We start from the raw sequence: 15,717 nt of genomic DNA, 5'->3' as shown, positions 1-15,717 counted from the left end.
CCGTGGCAACATGAAAAGAAGGCATCAGAAAACTCTCACAGTGACTCTTTTTGACTTCACAGGATCACAGTGAGATGGTTTCAGGCAAAGGCAACCGTCCGAGCCGGCAGACCCGTGTGTCTCACTGTCCTCAGCCATGCAGAGGACTGACCTGGTCCTCTGGTTGAAGGTTGCCATTCTGCAGCTGCTACACAAATCTCCTCCTGGCAGTTCATCCCTGAGAATCGACTGTTAGTTATTATATCTAAGAGTAATTACACCAGAGAGATCCCTGAAGACACGTGTCTGGATGTGACAGTCATACAGTAACAGTCCTGTAAAAGACGTGATAAGGTCAGAGGTGACACAGTAAACTGTCCTACATCAGGATCCAGTTTTAACTCTAAAACACTTATCTTCAGAAGAGTTGGCTCAATTAAGGACCAGTGTGTAGGATTTAGTGACATCTAGTGGTCAGGTTGCAAATTGCAACCAACTCGTTTCACTCTTCCCTTCCAAATATGTAGGTGGCAGTGAAACTGTAAACCTCTGTAGATATAAAGGGCTCATTCTAAGGTAACAAAGACAAATATTCTTATTTTCAGGTGATTATACAATGATTAAATATTATTACCCTTTATTGAAAATTGGGACAAACCATGTCCTACCAAAAAACACTCTAATTCAGTTTTTGGGTAAAAATTCATTCTTTAAGGATTTTACATATGAAATATATGTTTAGGCAAAATCTAAAACTATCAATACTGATAACATAGGTGTAAATGTGCTATTATAATAATTTAAAATAGTTTTTTCATGAAAATGTTGGCCCTTTAAAGTTGTGTCCCAGATTTCCATCAACACTGTCAGAGTTTTACAAAAACATGATTTCAACAGGCAGTAATAGGGTCAGCTATACCCTAAGAGCCCCTGTCTCACTTCCTGGTTTAAAAAAGGCAGGCATACTGCTGAAGCACTGGTAAACTTTCTTTTTTTTTTTTTTTTGACAAATTCATTAAAAAATATTTCTATCAGATGTGTCTCAACCATAATATATCAATTCTGTAGCCCTTCTAAATAAGAATTATGATTTTAAAATGTGTATTTTGATTAGCATTAAGAGACACTTTAACAAATAAAATGGCTGATCACTACGATTATGCTGTGAAATGAAAATAATGTAATATTTTGTCACCTCCAGCAGATGGAAAATCTACATTTAATAAAATATTTAATCACTTGATTGGCCAGTTACAAGCTGTAATAGCCAAGAGTTTGATCTTTTAAAATATATTTTCCAGCATAATTGAGGAAAAAAAAAATCAAATCCCTCTAAAAAAAACAGTTTTGTCCCAGTTGTCAATAATGGGTGTTATATTCCATTCTTACCATGTTCTGCCAATAAACCCCGACACACTGGACCTTTAACCTGAACAAACTGAGAGCAGGTTGCTGGCAGATACGAGCAAAATTAAATTATATGAAGAAAAAATGATCAGTTACAGTAAAATGATTCAACATTGTGGGAAATATGCTTATTTGCTTTCTTTATAGAGTCAGATAAGAGATTGATGACATTTCCATGTCTGTGCTTACAGTTAGCCTAGCTTAGCATAAAAACTGCTGGGAAACAAACAGCCTGACTCTTTCCAAAGTAAAACAGCGTCAATGAACACCTCTAAAGCCCTTTTATTTACACAGTGTCGCTTTTTTGTTTAAACCCTACATTGACAGAAATGAAAAAAATAGTGTGAAAAACACCAAAGGATTTTATTTGACACACTAACTGTTTCCTCCTTATTTCTACATTCTTAGAAATAAATGTTCCAAAAGGGTTCTTCCTGAGGGGCTGAGGTTCATGCCAGATTAAATCCTTGGAATAATAAAAGGTTTTCGGTAGAACCCCTGAATGTGTCCTAGATAAAACCTTTGGAACATAAAAAGGATCTTGATGAAGCTCTCTGTGTGGGTTCTTGTTAACAGCCAAAAGGTGGAAAGGATATGCATAGAACCTCCAGACAGGGTTCTGGGTGGAACCATTAGCCCATAGAAGAGTTCTCTGTGGAAGGTTCTGGGTGAATCCTTTCACAAATGGTTCTAGTTATAACCCTTTATGTTGGTTTCTAGGTAGAGCTCTCTGAAAAAGGTTTCGGGTAAAAGGTTTTACAAGGAACCAAAAAGTATTCTTCTAGGAGGACAAGCTGAAGAACCCTTTATGGTTCTAATTAACATCCTTATTTCCAAGAGCGCAGTTTTATTCTAAGCTAGGCCAACTATGTCCTGACTAAAACTTTTTAAAACTAAAACTTAGTCCTTGTCCCGCTTAACACCCAGACTTAACTGATTGATTGACATCGACCTCTTCATGTCACTCTTGGAAAGAAAGCAAATACATGTCCTTCAGTCAGAAGATACAAAAATCTGACAAAAGTTCTTCCTCTTGTCAGATTTCAGTGATCAGTGTAACAAAGGCAACAGTTAGCTAACAGGCAAACATCATGTAAACACAAAGTCCAGTGCTGAAATACTTCAAAGCAGCACAGTTAGCCTTCTTGATGCAGCCAACAACTTGCACAGCTTGTACTCAAGAAAAGACTTCAAAAATGGCTGCCAGAGAGCATTCCAAAGTAAAAAAGAAAAAACAAAACAACTGTGTGTATGTGTGATCCGAAAGGCCAAAACTCTAAACATCATCCGTCTGAGGGGGGTTCAGTCCCCACCTCCTCTGAGATCAGTGAGTCATCCAGCGTGATGGCGATGTCACCTGTTGGGTGGGCAGCAATCTGCTCCAGGAGCGTCTCTGACTGCAGCAGCTGATTGGTCCAGTCCTGACACGCCTCTTCTACGTCAGGCCCCTCCCCTCCATATTCTGGAGGCAGGACAGGCGCTGAGAAGAAGTCGCTTAAAGTGTCGTGGAAATCGGCCCCGTGCATGTGGATCTACAGCAGGGGAATTGGATTTTAAAAGTGTGTTTAGAGGCAGTTCTGACCTGTATTTGTGCATAAAACAGAGTGTAAGAACAGAGATGTGTATCTCTGCATTGTGTAATCAGTGTGCGTGATAACAGGCAACTAACCCTCTGTTTGATCTTCTCCGGCAGGAAGGGACGAATCATGGCGAAGACCGGCCGGAAGAACATCGGCTCATTGACTAGATGGATTCCTCTGACTTTCAATGGAAAAGAGTCCTGAACACACACATACACGGACAAAAAGTAATTGAACAAGCTGACCACTTGGTCAGCCAATCAGATCTATAAAACAATATCAAATGCTGCACAGCATCAGTACCTTAAACTCAAATATTTCCCCAAACATTATTGTCAATTAAAGGTCATGTCTGCCAGACAGATCCTTCACCTGTAGTTTCCAAGTAGAAAACAGCTACAATGAACATGAAAATGGAAATATGTATAAAATCTAGTCAGTTAGCTGTCGCACAGGAGGTCTAACAACTACTCAGCTGCGCCACTGTGCAACAAATGCATTTTTATTTATTTATTTTACCTTTAATTAACCAGGCACGTCAATACGAACAAATTCTTATCTACAATGGCGTCCTGGCAAAAGGTAAGAGCATCTTGAGGAAAGGGGGTATGGGGTTAAAAAAGGGTAAAGGTTTAGAGACGACAACACACAAAACGTTAGTGTATGGTCTAAGGTGCATGGCGCATGAGCATTTAGGGCGTGCCCAACTCCACTTCGTTATTTTAACAGCGCACAATCTGGACACAAAGCAAGGCCTGAGGTGAAAAAGGTTCGTAACAAGGTTTGAATGAGTGCAATCAGAATGTCTTCTCCCATCCCCTGTAAGAAAGTCAGGTGCAATGCGCCAAAAATGCGCCTGACCACACCTCATATTTAGACCAACACACCCATGGGAGGACAAAGGGGCATTTGCTACCTACACAAAGTGGGCGCTGGGCGAGAAAATGACAACTGCATCGGTCAAATAGCAATGACTGGTGCGCTGCATGCCTTTTTTTTGCGCCAGGTGGAAGATAGAGCCCATACAGTCTACAACACAGGGACAACTAATGTACATCTTTAAGAGAGTCTGGCTTTAGTAATGTGTTGTTTTATCTATGTTCCTTATATGTTACTGAAAAGTTACTGTAACAACATCCAAGTTTCCTGTCTGTGGTATAATATGCTGTCAGAATGTGGTTAAGGAGTTAAGTTCTCCTTTTTTAGCTAGAACCTGTTATAAAATATTGGGTGTCATCTGCATAACAATTAACATCTCATGAAAACCACTTGAAGCATAGCACTGTAGCACACGAAAATTTAACTGTCCAGCTTTATAGCACATAATAGAAGTTGTATTCACAGTAAATCCAACATGATCAGCAGCTGGATCATAGACCTACCGAAAGTACAGAGGATATCTTTCTGGCGAGGGATGGGTTAATCTGCAGGGCGTGGCCTAAACTCCACCCCTGCAGGTCAAATATGACCTTCACGCCCCGCCTCTGCGTCTCTGTCTCCGTGGCGATGATCTCTGATGTCATCAGGCTGACTCTGAACACCTGGAAGACTGTCCAGTCTTTTGGGTTCCACTGCCCTGCACACAGATGGTCAGACATGTTACTGTACTTTCATGGACTACAACCCTACAGTGAGTCTGTAGCTCTACAAAGGTTTTAACCTTTAATGGGTATCAACAGGAAGAATGTGATGAACTGTAAATCAGAACCTATGCGCTGAGTATCTGCAGTGGGATTACTGTTAACCTCTTGCATCAACTAAAAACCTTTATGTTAGACCTTAAAGTTGTGTTAAGTGTTTTTCTGGCCACTTGGGGGCAGCGCAGCAAGCTGTACACAAAGAAATTGACATATTATCACCTTATAAAGTTGTTATAGGGAATGTGTCAGCAAACAGTTGCACATTCACAACAGATGTATTAAAAGACCTTGATAGAGCATTGCTAATCATTAGTTGGGTACTAAAAATCTGGCACCAGTGGCACCAGTTCCCACACAACTAATACTACTGGACCGATTCACCACCCAGATTACGGTGCCTCATTTCAGGGCCACACGCCTGAGCTGTCTATTGAAATAGTTGCCCTCGGATGTGGACGTTACAGATACATCACCAAACATGCCTGATTAACATTACAGCAATACATGTCTGAAGTGCGTCTGTATTTCACTTGAATAAATTCCAACACCAGTCGAGATGTCCAAAAAACAAGTGTGTGAAAATCTGAGAAGCCTCTGGTGACAAACATGACACCTTTTTTTTCCCCAGGATGGTGAAGTCAGGACCTGTAAGACTTTTTTTTTGTATTTTGCTGTTATTAGTACTATAACTGTTGCGTAGTGTTCATTTATTGTAGTTGGGTTAGGTTTTATATATCATGTGAATTTGTTGTGTAAATGTCTTATGAAATTAATATTTATTTATATGTTTAAGTATACTGTTGTTCAATTTCAAATTTAAATTTGCTGACCAATGAAAAATGGTGATCTTTCATGTCATTGGCTGCTCTTTTGTGCCTCCTTTTGAAAAAAAATAGTTTTAGCACCAGCATCAGTCTTGCTGCTAATTAGTCTCAGTGGTCAATTGCAGTACTGCAACAAAAACTCTCCCTCAAGCATTTCCCATATCCCATAACTTTATAGTGATGTTTGTAAAACACTGCGGTGATACATTTATCTCCCAGTTTGACACCATCACAATACTTACTGCACAATACAGCTGAATCAAGGTGTATTGGGATTCTTCAGTATTGCAATTCTACAAGTGTTGTGATTTGATATTATGATTTATTGTGATTCTTGTTTGCTTTTCTAACACTAGATCATGGGAAAAAGTTGAATCATACACTTCTAGAAACTGTATATTATGAGTCATATCACGTTAGTGTCTGAGTTTTATTTCAGCAGCATCACTGTTATATTCTACAAAAGTAGTAAATAAAATACTTTTTGAAGTGCCATATTCCACTATTCCTGATCATCAAGTAGTAAACAATAAATAATATAGAACATATATTGTATATATGTGCTGTAGCTATATGTATGCTGTGTGATATAAAAATTGAGTCATCAATCAATCAAGAAATTTTTTCAGATATTATGCAAAAAAAAAAAAAAAAAAAAAAAGAATCATGACGAAAACCATGAAGCTTAGAGGAGATTTTAGTTTTGAAATACCGATGCTTATGTGCGGTCAGGTAAACCAGGAAGAGAAATCATTTTTGGTTCATGCGCTGAGCAGCCACATTCCATTTGAATGAATGGACACCCTCGTGCCAGTCAGTGTCTAGTTCTTAGTTGATCTAGACAACCCTGCTTTACACATTCAGAAGATAGAGAGCAACATGTTAAATCATTTTGGAGTTTGTGTCCAACTAATGAATGTAATGTCATATATTGAGTCTCCTTTTAGCTCTGGTTTGGTCTCCACCAACTCCTGAGGGGAATATCTGACTCCTTAGCTGCTAATTGCTCCGTGATGTTCACCGGAGAGTTTCTTAACTTGTCTGCTTTATCAGAGTTAGTTGTTTTCATTTTCACTGAAAATAGCTACGTGATGTTGCTATAAATGATTCTGATGAGTAAGTTGATATGTTTACGTGGGTTTGTAAGTAAGAGCAAGCTTTTTTTTATACTAAAAAATACTAGCGCAGCTTTAAGGATGCACTAAATGCATTTTTGTGGTATGTAATGACACACTAACCACACTGGCTAGTATCAGTATACCAGTTTCAAATGATGTGTAATACATTAAGACTGAAAGAGAGGTCACAATCACGTGCGTTCCTTCACATGTAGGCATTGTGAGTAAGGACGGAGCGGACAAACTGGTTTAACAAGGAAGTCTGAGTCAATATTCTACTTTCAAAGACGTGAGGAAAATGAAAAGAGTGGAGCAAAATAAACAAAAGGGATTTCTATTCCATTAAAAATTAAAAGTAGGGGAAGAAAAAAAATCAGACCAGAACACTTCACACATCATAGAGATGGATTTGACTCATTTTATGATGATAATGAATCTGAAAGCAAAACCAAGAGCTTATAACATGCAGCACAGAGAGAGGTCATGAGGACACGGCTGCATGAAGTAGAACAATCAGAAACCAGTAAACTGGAGTGGAGAACGGCTGAAAGAACCTCAAAGAAGAGGAAGAGGAAGCTCTTCTACTGAAATTACGTCACTATGGCAACACACACCCATAGAAGTGAGAGGTGGGGGGGGGTGTTTTTGGCTTTTGGGGTTTCAGAAGTTTTGTTCACTGTCTGCAAAGACAATGCTGGATGGAGATGAAAGTTTTCTACATGTTAGTGTTCTACATGTTTTCAGGTCCTCATAAGAACTGTTCTATAAACTCACTCCTTTAACTGAGATACAGTGTAGTTTGACATCAGTCTTCACCAGTGGTTTCTCTCAAGGGAGTTTTTTTGCTCTGTACATAATATGAGCTGTTTTAAATTCGACCAAATCTTCACATTTCAGAGCCTTTAGTTTAATGAATAATTGTTTGTTGGTTGGTTCTCTGTATGACGTTTTGTTCTCAGTTCTTATGTCTCTCTTCTGAAGTGTGAGGATTGAATTGATATTTGTTTTATATGTATTTCCCCACACTTCCACACAATAGGTGATGTATGGCAGTATAAATAAACATTATAAGATGTACATTGATTTAGAAGCTCTCTAACTTTATATAATATTGCAGATGACTTTAAAATTTTGGCTTTAATATAATTTATGTGCGGCTTCCAGCATAATTTATTATCTATTACAACTCCAAGAAACTTAATTTATGATACTCTTCCAGTTTCAACACCGTTTATCACAAGCTTGCTGTTTTAGCTGGCTACACGATTACCAAAAATTATAAATTTGGTTTTACTTAAACTCAGTGTTAGTTTATTAGAATCAAACCATCTCTTCAACAATTCCAATTCTTTCCCCACAGTATCCAAAAGTTGTTCTAAATTCTTACCACTGTAAAATAAATTTGGGTTATCTGCAAATAATATAATTTTTAATATATTGGAAATCTCACATGTATTATTAATATACAAAATAAACAACAATGTCCCCAGCACCGAGCCTTGGGGAACCCCACAGGTAATCTTTAACAGTTGTGAATCACAGTTATTTATTTGTACATTCTGAAATCTATTCTCCAAGTAACTTCTTAACCATGAAAATCGACTTCTCTTATTCCACATTTTTGCAGTTTCTTCAATAATAAATTATGGTCAACCGTATCAAATGCTTTTTTAAGATCCAAGAATACACCCACTGCATATTCTTTATTTTCTATTGCTGTTGATATTCCCTCACATCCCTTAAGTGCAAAAGCAGTTGTTCTATTGGCTCTGAAACCAGACTGCTGTTCACACAGTATCTTGTGGATTATAATAAAACCATCAAGTCTTTTATAGAATATTTTTTCCAGTATTTTAGAGAATTGAGGGAGCAAAGAAACTGGTCTGTAATTAGAGAATGAATGTCTGTCACCTGCCTTATACACAGGTATCACTTTAGATATTTTCATTTTGCAAAGAAATATACCAGTTTATAGAGATTTTCAGTAAATTTACTGTAGGTCAGTGGTTTTACAACACACTCAATAAGTGTTTTTTACCGTAGCCATGTTTACCATGCCACTCCAGTCTGTTGACCTCTTACTCTTAAACTTTTAACAATATCAATAACTTCTTTTTCATCTGTTCCCTGAATAAACATCAAGGTTTTTATTTGAATATTTTTACTTTCCAGGTCATTTCTACTACCAGGCGTAGTAATCTCATTAGCCAACTTAAGTCAAATCAACTTTATTATATAGCGCATTTTACGACACACGTAAACCCAATGTACTTCAAGATACATCATACATAAAATAACATATATGATAATAAAATATTACATATATAAAACCAAGCAGAACATGATAAAAACAAACAAAATAAGAAGGTACTATTATAATTATTATCATTATTCTTAAAGAGGGATATAATAACAATAATAATACTAATTCCTTAAACAAACAACATAAACAAAAAGTCATTAAATTCCCTTGTTTTCCCTGTTCCATTTTAATTATGTCATTCAATGTTTCCCATGAATGTTTCCACTTTAGTGTTATTTCTGTTTTCCTCCAATAATTTACTGTAGTAATCCTTTTTGCTGCATCTCATTATACTTGTTAGTTCATTTTTATATATCTTGTATGTGTGTTCTGCTTCTCTTGTTCTTTTCTTTAAAAATTCTATATCTATATAATAGATGTTTTTTTGTCTTACATGTTTTCTGTATACCTTTGGTTATACATGGCTTTTCAACAAATTTCTGATTCACTATTTTCTCAACAAGAGAACAGTGTTTTTCATACAGTGTGGATATTATGGACAAAAATCTGTCAGAGGCTTCATTTACATCTTTCACATATACTTTAATCCAGTCTTGTTTCATTAGATCTTCTTTAAAAGAATTAATTGCATGTGTTGTTTTGTGTCTGATTAGTTTGTTAAATTTAACATCTTTGTTGGTCCCAGTATGGGAAATAGTCAGTTATGTCATTTATGAGTAGTCCACTTTCTACCTCTCTGTCGTCTATATGTGAAGCACTACATGTTGTTATTCTACCAGGCTGTGTGATTGAGGGATATAAACTCAAACTCAAACCATATACTGAGCTGATGAAGTCTGTAATTGCATCATGTTCAAATGGATTTAGCAAGTCGATGTTGAAATCTCCACATACTAAAAGCGTTTTTTTTAATTGTTTATGCAATTATTCATACAGCTCTGATAGCTCGTCCCTGAATGTATCAGTGCAAGATCTCTATTCGTACAGTGACACATTCCATGACATTTTTTTATAACAAGTGACATACTATATTCACCATATTACTTTTATACTTTTTATCAATATATAATGCACCCCCCCTTTTTGGTTCCTGTTAATGAAAAACATCTCATATCCCTCTATTTCAACCATAGCAGTTTGTTCTTCATTTAGCCAAGTCTCAGATATTCCTATGATTGTAAATTTACTATGTAGCTGTCTTGTTAAAATGCATTATTGATAAAGCTCCATCCATCTTCATATTCTTATTAAACTGATCTTCAGTGCAGTTTTCACACCAACCATGCAAGACCATGCAAAAGCATAGTCAGGTTTTCACCTTTGGTTTTTCACCTCTATGCAGGTGGGTTATGCTTCTTGGGCAGAGAATGATGTCACTTCCTGTATCTTTGATGTTGTTCAGTCTTCTCTGTTTAGCGGGGACGGCAGCATGTGCATGTGTGCATGCATGTTTGTGCACGAGAGTTCCTCTCGCTCTTCCCTTCATCTGTTTTCAACATGGCGGCCTGATGAGTAACTTTATCATATTACAGCTAAGAGTCAATAAAATATGTTTCTGAAAACATTTGAGGCAGAAACTGGTGATGCAGTAACAGAATATTGATTCATTTATCGACACTGATCTGTGTGACAGTTTGATCTGAGTTCAGGAGTCCTGTTGGAAATGATTGTGTTCAGAAGGCTGTTTGTTTATTGTGCACACTGTACAAACTCATTTTGCTTGATAATGTGACAAGGCTTTGTTTAAGACCTGGGTATGTTTAGGGACAGAATACAGCTGCTTATGGTTCAGGGAAGATCAGAGTTTGGGTGGAAATGATCAGTTGCTCTTACAACTATAACATCATCTATGGTTGCCCTTCTCTTGCCAAATCAACCAAGATGAAAATTAAGTTTTACAAATCTAAGTCTTTGTTGCTAGTCTTGTACAGTGGTGTTTTGTTTAGGACTAGAGCGACAATGATTAATCGATTATTGAATTCACCGCCAACTATTTTGTTTGAGTTATTTTTAAGAAAATAAAGTAAAAATTCTCTGATTTCAGCTTCTTAAATGTGAATATTTTCTGCTTTCTTTACTCCTCTCTGACAGTAAACTAAATGTCTTTGAGTTGTGGATAAAACGAGACATTTGAGGACATCATCTTGACCTTTGGGGAAACACTGATCAACATTTTTCTCCATTTAATGATATCTTACAAACTAAACAATCAATTATAAATGGCTTTGTGATGTTTACATCTAGTGTTAAACACACACACACACACACACACATATACTGACCGATCCTGTAGATGAGCACCCTGCTGCCGGTGTGGTCCCGCTGTGGGAGGACAGCATGGTACGACGTGTTGAGGAGGCCGAGCACCGAGGACGGAGACAGGCAGGTGCTGATCTCAGGACTCTCCTTCCGCCACCGCTGGTAGTTCAGTAAGAGCTGCACAGGACACACGCAACGTTCAGGGACATCAGGGAATTCGAAGGGTTAGACTGAATCTATCATCACCACTGTTGTTAAGAAGATATGTGCTTATTTATAACCTGGAATCTGCTCTGTTATCTGCAGGTGCCGAACCCTCACAGCAAACACTCCGGCTGCTGGAGATCAAACAGGAAATACAAACGCTTGGCTCTTGGGCTGTGATAACATTTGAGTGGTAAAAGTCAGAGTCAGTGTGTGTTTGTGTGTCAGAGATTCAGGTCAGCGGTACAGACTGCTGAGCTCAGACCCAGTTGGCTGAACTCCAGCTGCTTTCAAACCAAAATAAGCAACTCATGTTCAGCTCAACAGGACGATTCCACATGGAGTCTGAGTGAAGAGGTGAGTACACCGACACTGACAAGAAACACTACAGTGAGTTTACAATCAACCTTAAAGAATATTCTAATAATAATAAAACAACAAAACACAGTATTTTTTTTACAATACTACTACAATAAATACACCAACATGTAAACCGATCACTTAAAGATTATTTTGACTGATATTGCAATTGCGATATGATTTGCAATATTAGAGGTAATGATCATTTTTACATCATTATTCTTACTTTAATTGGAAATCATGTTAAAATGACTATGGTGTGATATTTTTGCAGGAATCTGAAGATGTTTAAGTCTGTAGAATCTGATTTGTAGGACAGGACGTCTCTGCCTCACCACATTCATTCATTTAAAAGTTTTTTGACACATTTTGCCTTTAACAAATATTGCACCTCCTGCAGTTTGAAAATTGCAGACAGCTATATTGCAATTTAGATAACATTTCAAACAACTGTGCAGCCCCAATTTTTAGAGAGGATTTTTTCATACCTGACACGTCCAAGTGTGTCTGAAACACAGGATTTGTAAAACACAACTCAACCAACTCCTGGGGAGCCAAAGACTGGACTGTTTGTCTGAGCTCTGTGGTTTAATATGTCTGAACACAGTGAGTGGGAACAAAAGAGGGAACCAAACAAACAAATAAAGCTCCAAAGTGTTTTCATCAGTTCAATTTGTATATCAGTCTTAAAACAGTCAACACTGCATTTAAGCCAGAAATATATTTACCAGGCTGAAAAAATCAGCTGACAGTTTGGAATACAACAGTAATAATAATAACTTTATTTATATAGCATCTTTAAAAACAGGGTTTATAAAGTGCTTTGACAGACAAGCAAAACAGCAGGATGCCCAGGAGGCAAAATAACACCAGAATGCAACACAATTAGACTGAACAGAAGCAAGAAAAAAATTCAGCTAAAACTGAAGTAAAACTAAAACACAAGCAAAAGACACTAAAACTAAAAATGAGACAACAGTAAAAGAGACAAGAACAGAAAAATAAGAAAAACATGACAATAAGAATGAATGAAAATAGAGGAAGGAGAATGCAGAGACATAACATGATATTCATTCATTCATTCATTTTCTGTAACCGCTTATTCCGTAAAGGTCGCGGGGTGCTGGAGTCTATCCCAGCTGACATCGGGCGAGAGGCGGGGTTCACCCTGGACAAGTCGCCAGTTCATCGCAGGGCTCCCCAACATGATAAAACATTTTCTGTCTAATGGAAAAAGATCCAGGATCAAACTGAGAAAGTTATGTGCCCACAAGGAGAAAGGAGGGTTGGGACTTCCTGACCCAAGACTGATCCACATATATTTTGAAGTGGCTAAAATAGGAAATTACAGGGATGATGCAGGAGATAAAGCAGCCTGGATGGACACTAAATACGAGCTGTAGTCACCATTTAATCCTATTGTTGCGTTATCTCAAACAAGTAATTTTACAAACCTAGTCCTTCTCCACTCAAGAGATGTGTGGATCAAAGTCCATAAAATGTTTAAACTAACATAATTTACAAAGATACTCCACATTGTGGCACAACCCTGCAATACGTATTGGAAAAAACACTGTGTATTAGAAGCAGTGTCATTCCTGTGGTTTATGTAGCACTGGTGATTTATTTCAGGATGGTTTATTTATGTCATACAGTACAGTTGTGGAAGTACTTACAGATAAGAAGTTGCATTATGTCAAAGTCCTACAATGTAGCTGATAACATAATTATAAACTACCTCAAATTACCACCGGAAAACCGTGAGGCTTCACAATTTTATAAAGTAACTAGTTCCCTCCTGTGCGATGTCTCTCTTAATGTGAAATTGATTTGACAAAGGGACCTTGGTGAAGAAACTGAAGGTAACAGATGGTCTAAAATGGTCTCAGGATGTGGTAAATATGTGAAAGAAGCCAGCTCACACAATATAAGGTACTTCATAGATATTATTATACACCCCTGTGACTCTACAGAAAGAAGCTGTTAAATAACAATAGCTGTTGGAAATGTAGAACTGAAACAGGAGCTTTCCTGCACTGTATATGGGAATATAGTTTGGTCAGAACACTGTGGATTGGAGTGTTGGATGTTTTGGGTAGTTGGTCTGGCTTAGAAATCCCTTTAAGTCCAACACGGTGTTTACTGGGGTACTGGTCACAAATACCAAACACATCCAAGTGTGCATTTTCTGTTATTTTTCTGACGGTCTAATAAAGGTCTGTCGGGTTATTGTAAGACACTGGAAGACAACAAAGGCCACTAATGATATGTACAGCCCGACTCCCTCAATTAACAGGATCGATTCCTTGGGTTTGTGACCTCATGTACCCAGCCTGACTGAATCTTGTTTTTTTTTTTGAGATTGCCCTCGCTCAAGAAATATTCAGACATGGCGTTCACTGCTTAGTTCACTCCTAATATGTCTTGGAACACATGAAAAACACCACAATGACACGTTAACAAGGTTATGTGATTTTCATAAGAGGGAGCCTTTAAGTATTTTATCTACTGTTGTGATAATCTATGACAATGCATCATATTACATAAGTTGATCATATGTGTCAGTAATGTTAACATCCTGCACTGTCATGAGCACAGACCATAATTCTGTTCTACAATAGTTCATCTTACACGTAATGGTTGAGACACATCTGATAGCAATATAATTTTAATGAATATGTAAAAAAAAAAAAAAAAAAGGTTTACCAGTGCTTGAGCAGTATTCACACATTTTTAAACCAGGAAGTGAGACAAGGGTCATTATAGCTAAAACTTTTTATACCTGATTAAATCATGTTTTTGTAAAAATCTGATGGAGTTGATGGAAATGTGGGGCACAACTTTAAAGGTCCAACATTTTCATAAAAAAAAAAAAAAAAAATCTATTTTAAAACATAAATGATTAATGAGAACATAATAATATACCGGTGTTATCAGTATTGTTAGTTTTAGATTTTGAAATATATTCCATATATATAAATCCTTAAAGAATAAGTTTTCACAAAGAAAATGAATTAGAGTGTTAGAAATGATCATTTTCAAAGTTTTTTTTTGGTAGGACATCTTTGTCCCAATGGAGAATGGAGTGAATTTTTTTTTTTTAATAAATTGAAAAAATGAATAAAGCCAGATGAAACAAAAAATCATAATCATAATCTAAAGTAACAAATATGAGTAATACACTTACAGTTCACTCAATAAGCTATCTGTGCAGTAACTTGTGTACAGACTCTGCAGGCAGCAGTCCTTCAGAAGAGTGAAGAGAAAACAGCTTCATGAACTTTAACAAAGTTGAAGTTAAGTTGAACTTGTCACTCTCACTGTACACTCGTGTTTGTTTGTCTTGCAGGCAGTTTGTGTTGTAATGTTACCTTCAGAGAGAGCTCCACGTCGAAGTCTCTGGCCCGCAGAAACTTGATGAGAAAGCCGTCGGAGAAGGTCCTGACCGCGGACAGCTCTCCGGCCTGCAGCGCTCCCCGCCTCAGGCTGCTCACACTCGGCCCGAGCTGCTCCGAGTCGTCCGGCAGTTCACTGAGCTGAGGCCCGTTCATGTCGCACCAAGGTCCGCTTACATTTCACTGACGGCCCGCTGACACTGCTGCTGCTGGAGAACAGACAGAGGGAAGGGACTGCAAATGAAAGGAACGAGAGAGAGAGAGAGAGAGAGAGAGAGAGAGAGAGAGAGAGAGAGAGAGTGTGTGTGTGTGTGTGAGAGAGAGAGAGAGAGAGAGAGAGAGAGAGAGAGAGAGAGAGGTGTGTATGATTTTGTGATAAGCACAGATTGAACACACTGACCACAGTCGGAGCAGTTGAACAGGTTCAGTCATCGCTGTGACAGCTTCAGTTCAGGTGGTATCCATTACTGTTCATTATTTTGTATTTTAATTCCTAAAATAGATCATATTCACCAGCTGTTAAACTGGGAACTTTCTGGAGGAGGAACAAGTTGTTCTGAAGAAACTTCAACCAAACTGTGTCAACATCTCCCTCTGCTGGGGGCTTCAACTAGACAGCATTTTTCTGTCTGAGATTTCTGACACAGTGTTTCTCAAACCTTTCTGCACCGTTTGGTACGACTCAGTG

General features: G+C 37.7%; 1 protein-coding gene across 1 annotated transcript; it reads right to left on the bottom strand.

Moving 5' to 3' along the window:
* Nucleotides 1-2,284: 2,284 nt before the first annotated feature.
* Nucleotides 2,285-15,277, bottom strand: ttpa (tocopherol (alpha) transfer protein). The gene is made up of 5 exons (XM_084733087.1): nt 15,006-15,277; nt 11,094-11,247; nt 4,349-4,542; nt 3,056-3,166; nt 2,285-2,918 (listed from the first exon to the last, which is right to left on the bottom strand). The coding sequence occupies exons 1-5, from the start codon at nt 15,183-15,185 to the stop codon at nt 2,670-2,672; spliced, it is 888 nt and encodes a 295-aa protein (XP_084589213.1). The 5' UTR covers nt 15,186-15,277; the 3' UTR covers nt 2,285-2,669.
* Nucleotides 15,278-15,717: the final 440 nt, after the last annotated feature.

This window comes from Lutjanus erythropterus, chromosome 12, assembly GCF_056507025.1.
Source record: "Lutjanus erythropterus isolate fLutEry1 chromosome 12, fLutEry1.hap2, whole genome shotgun sequence".
NCBI lineage: Eukaryota > Metazoa > Chordata > Actinopteri > Lutjaniformes > Lutjanidae > Lutjanus > Lutjanus erythropterus.
This window is presented reverse-complemented; position numbering and strand designations above follow the sequence as displayed.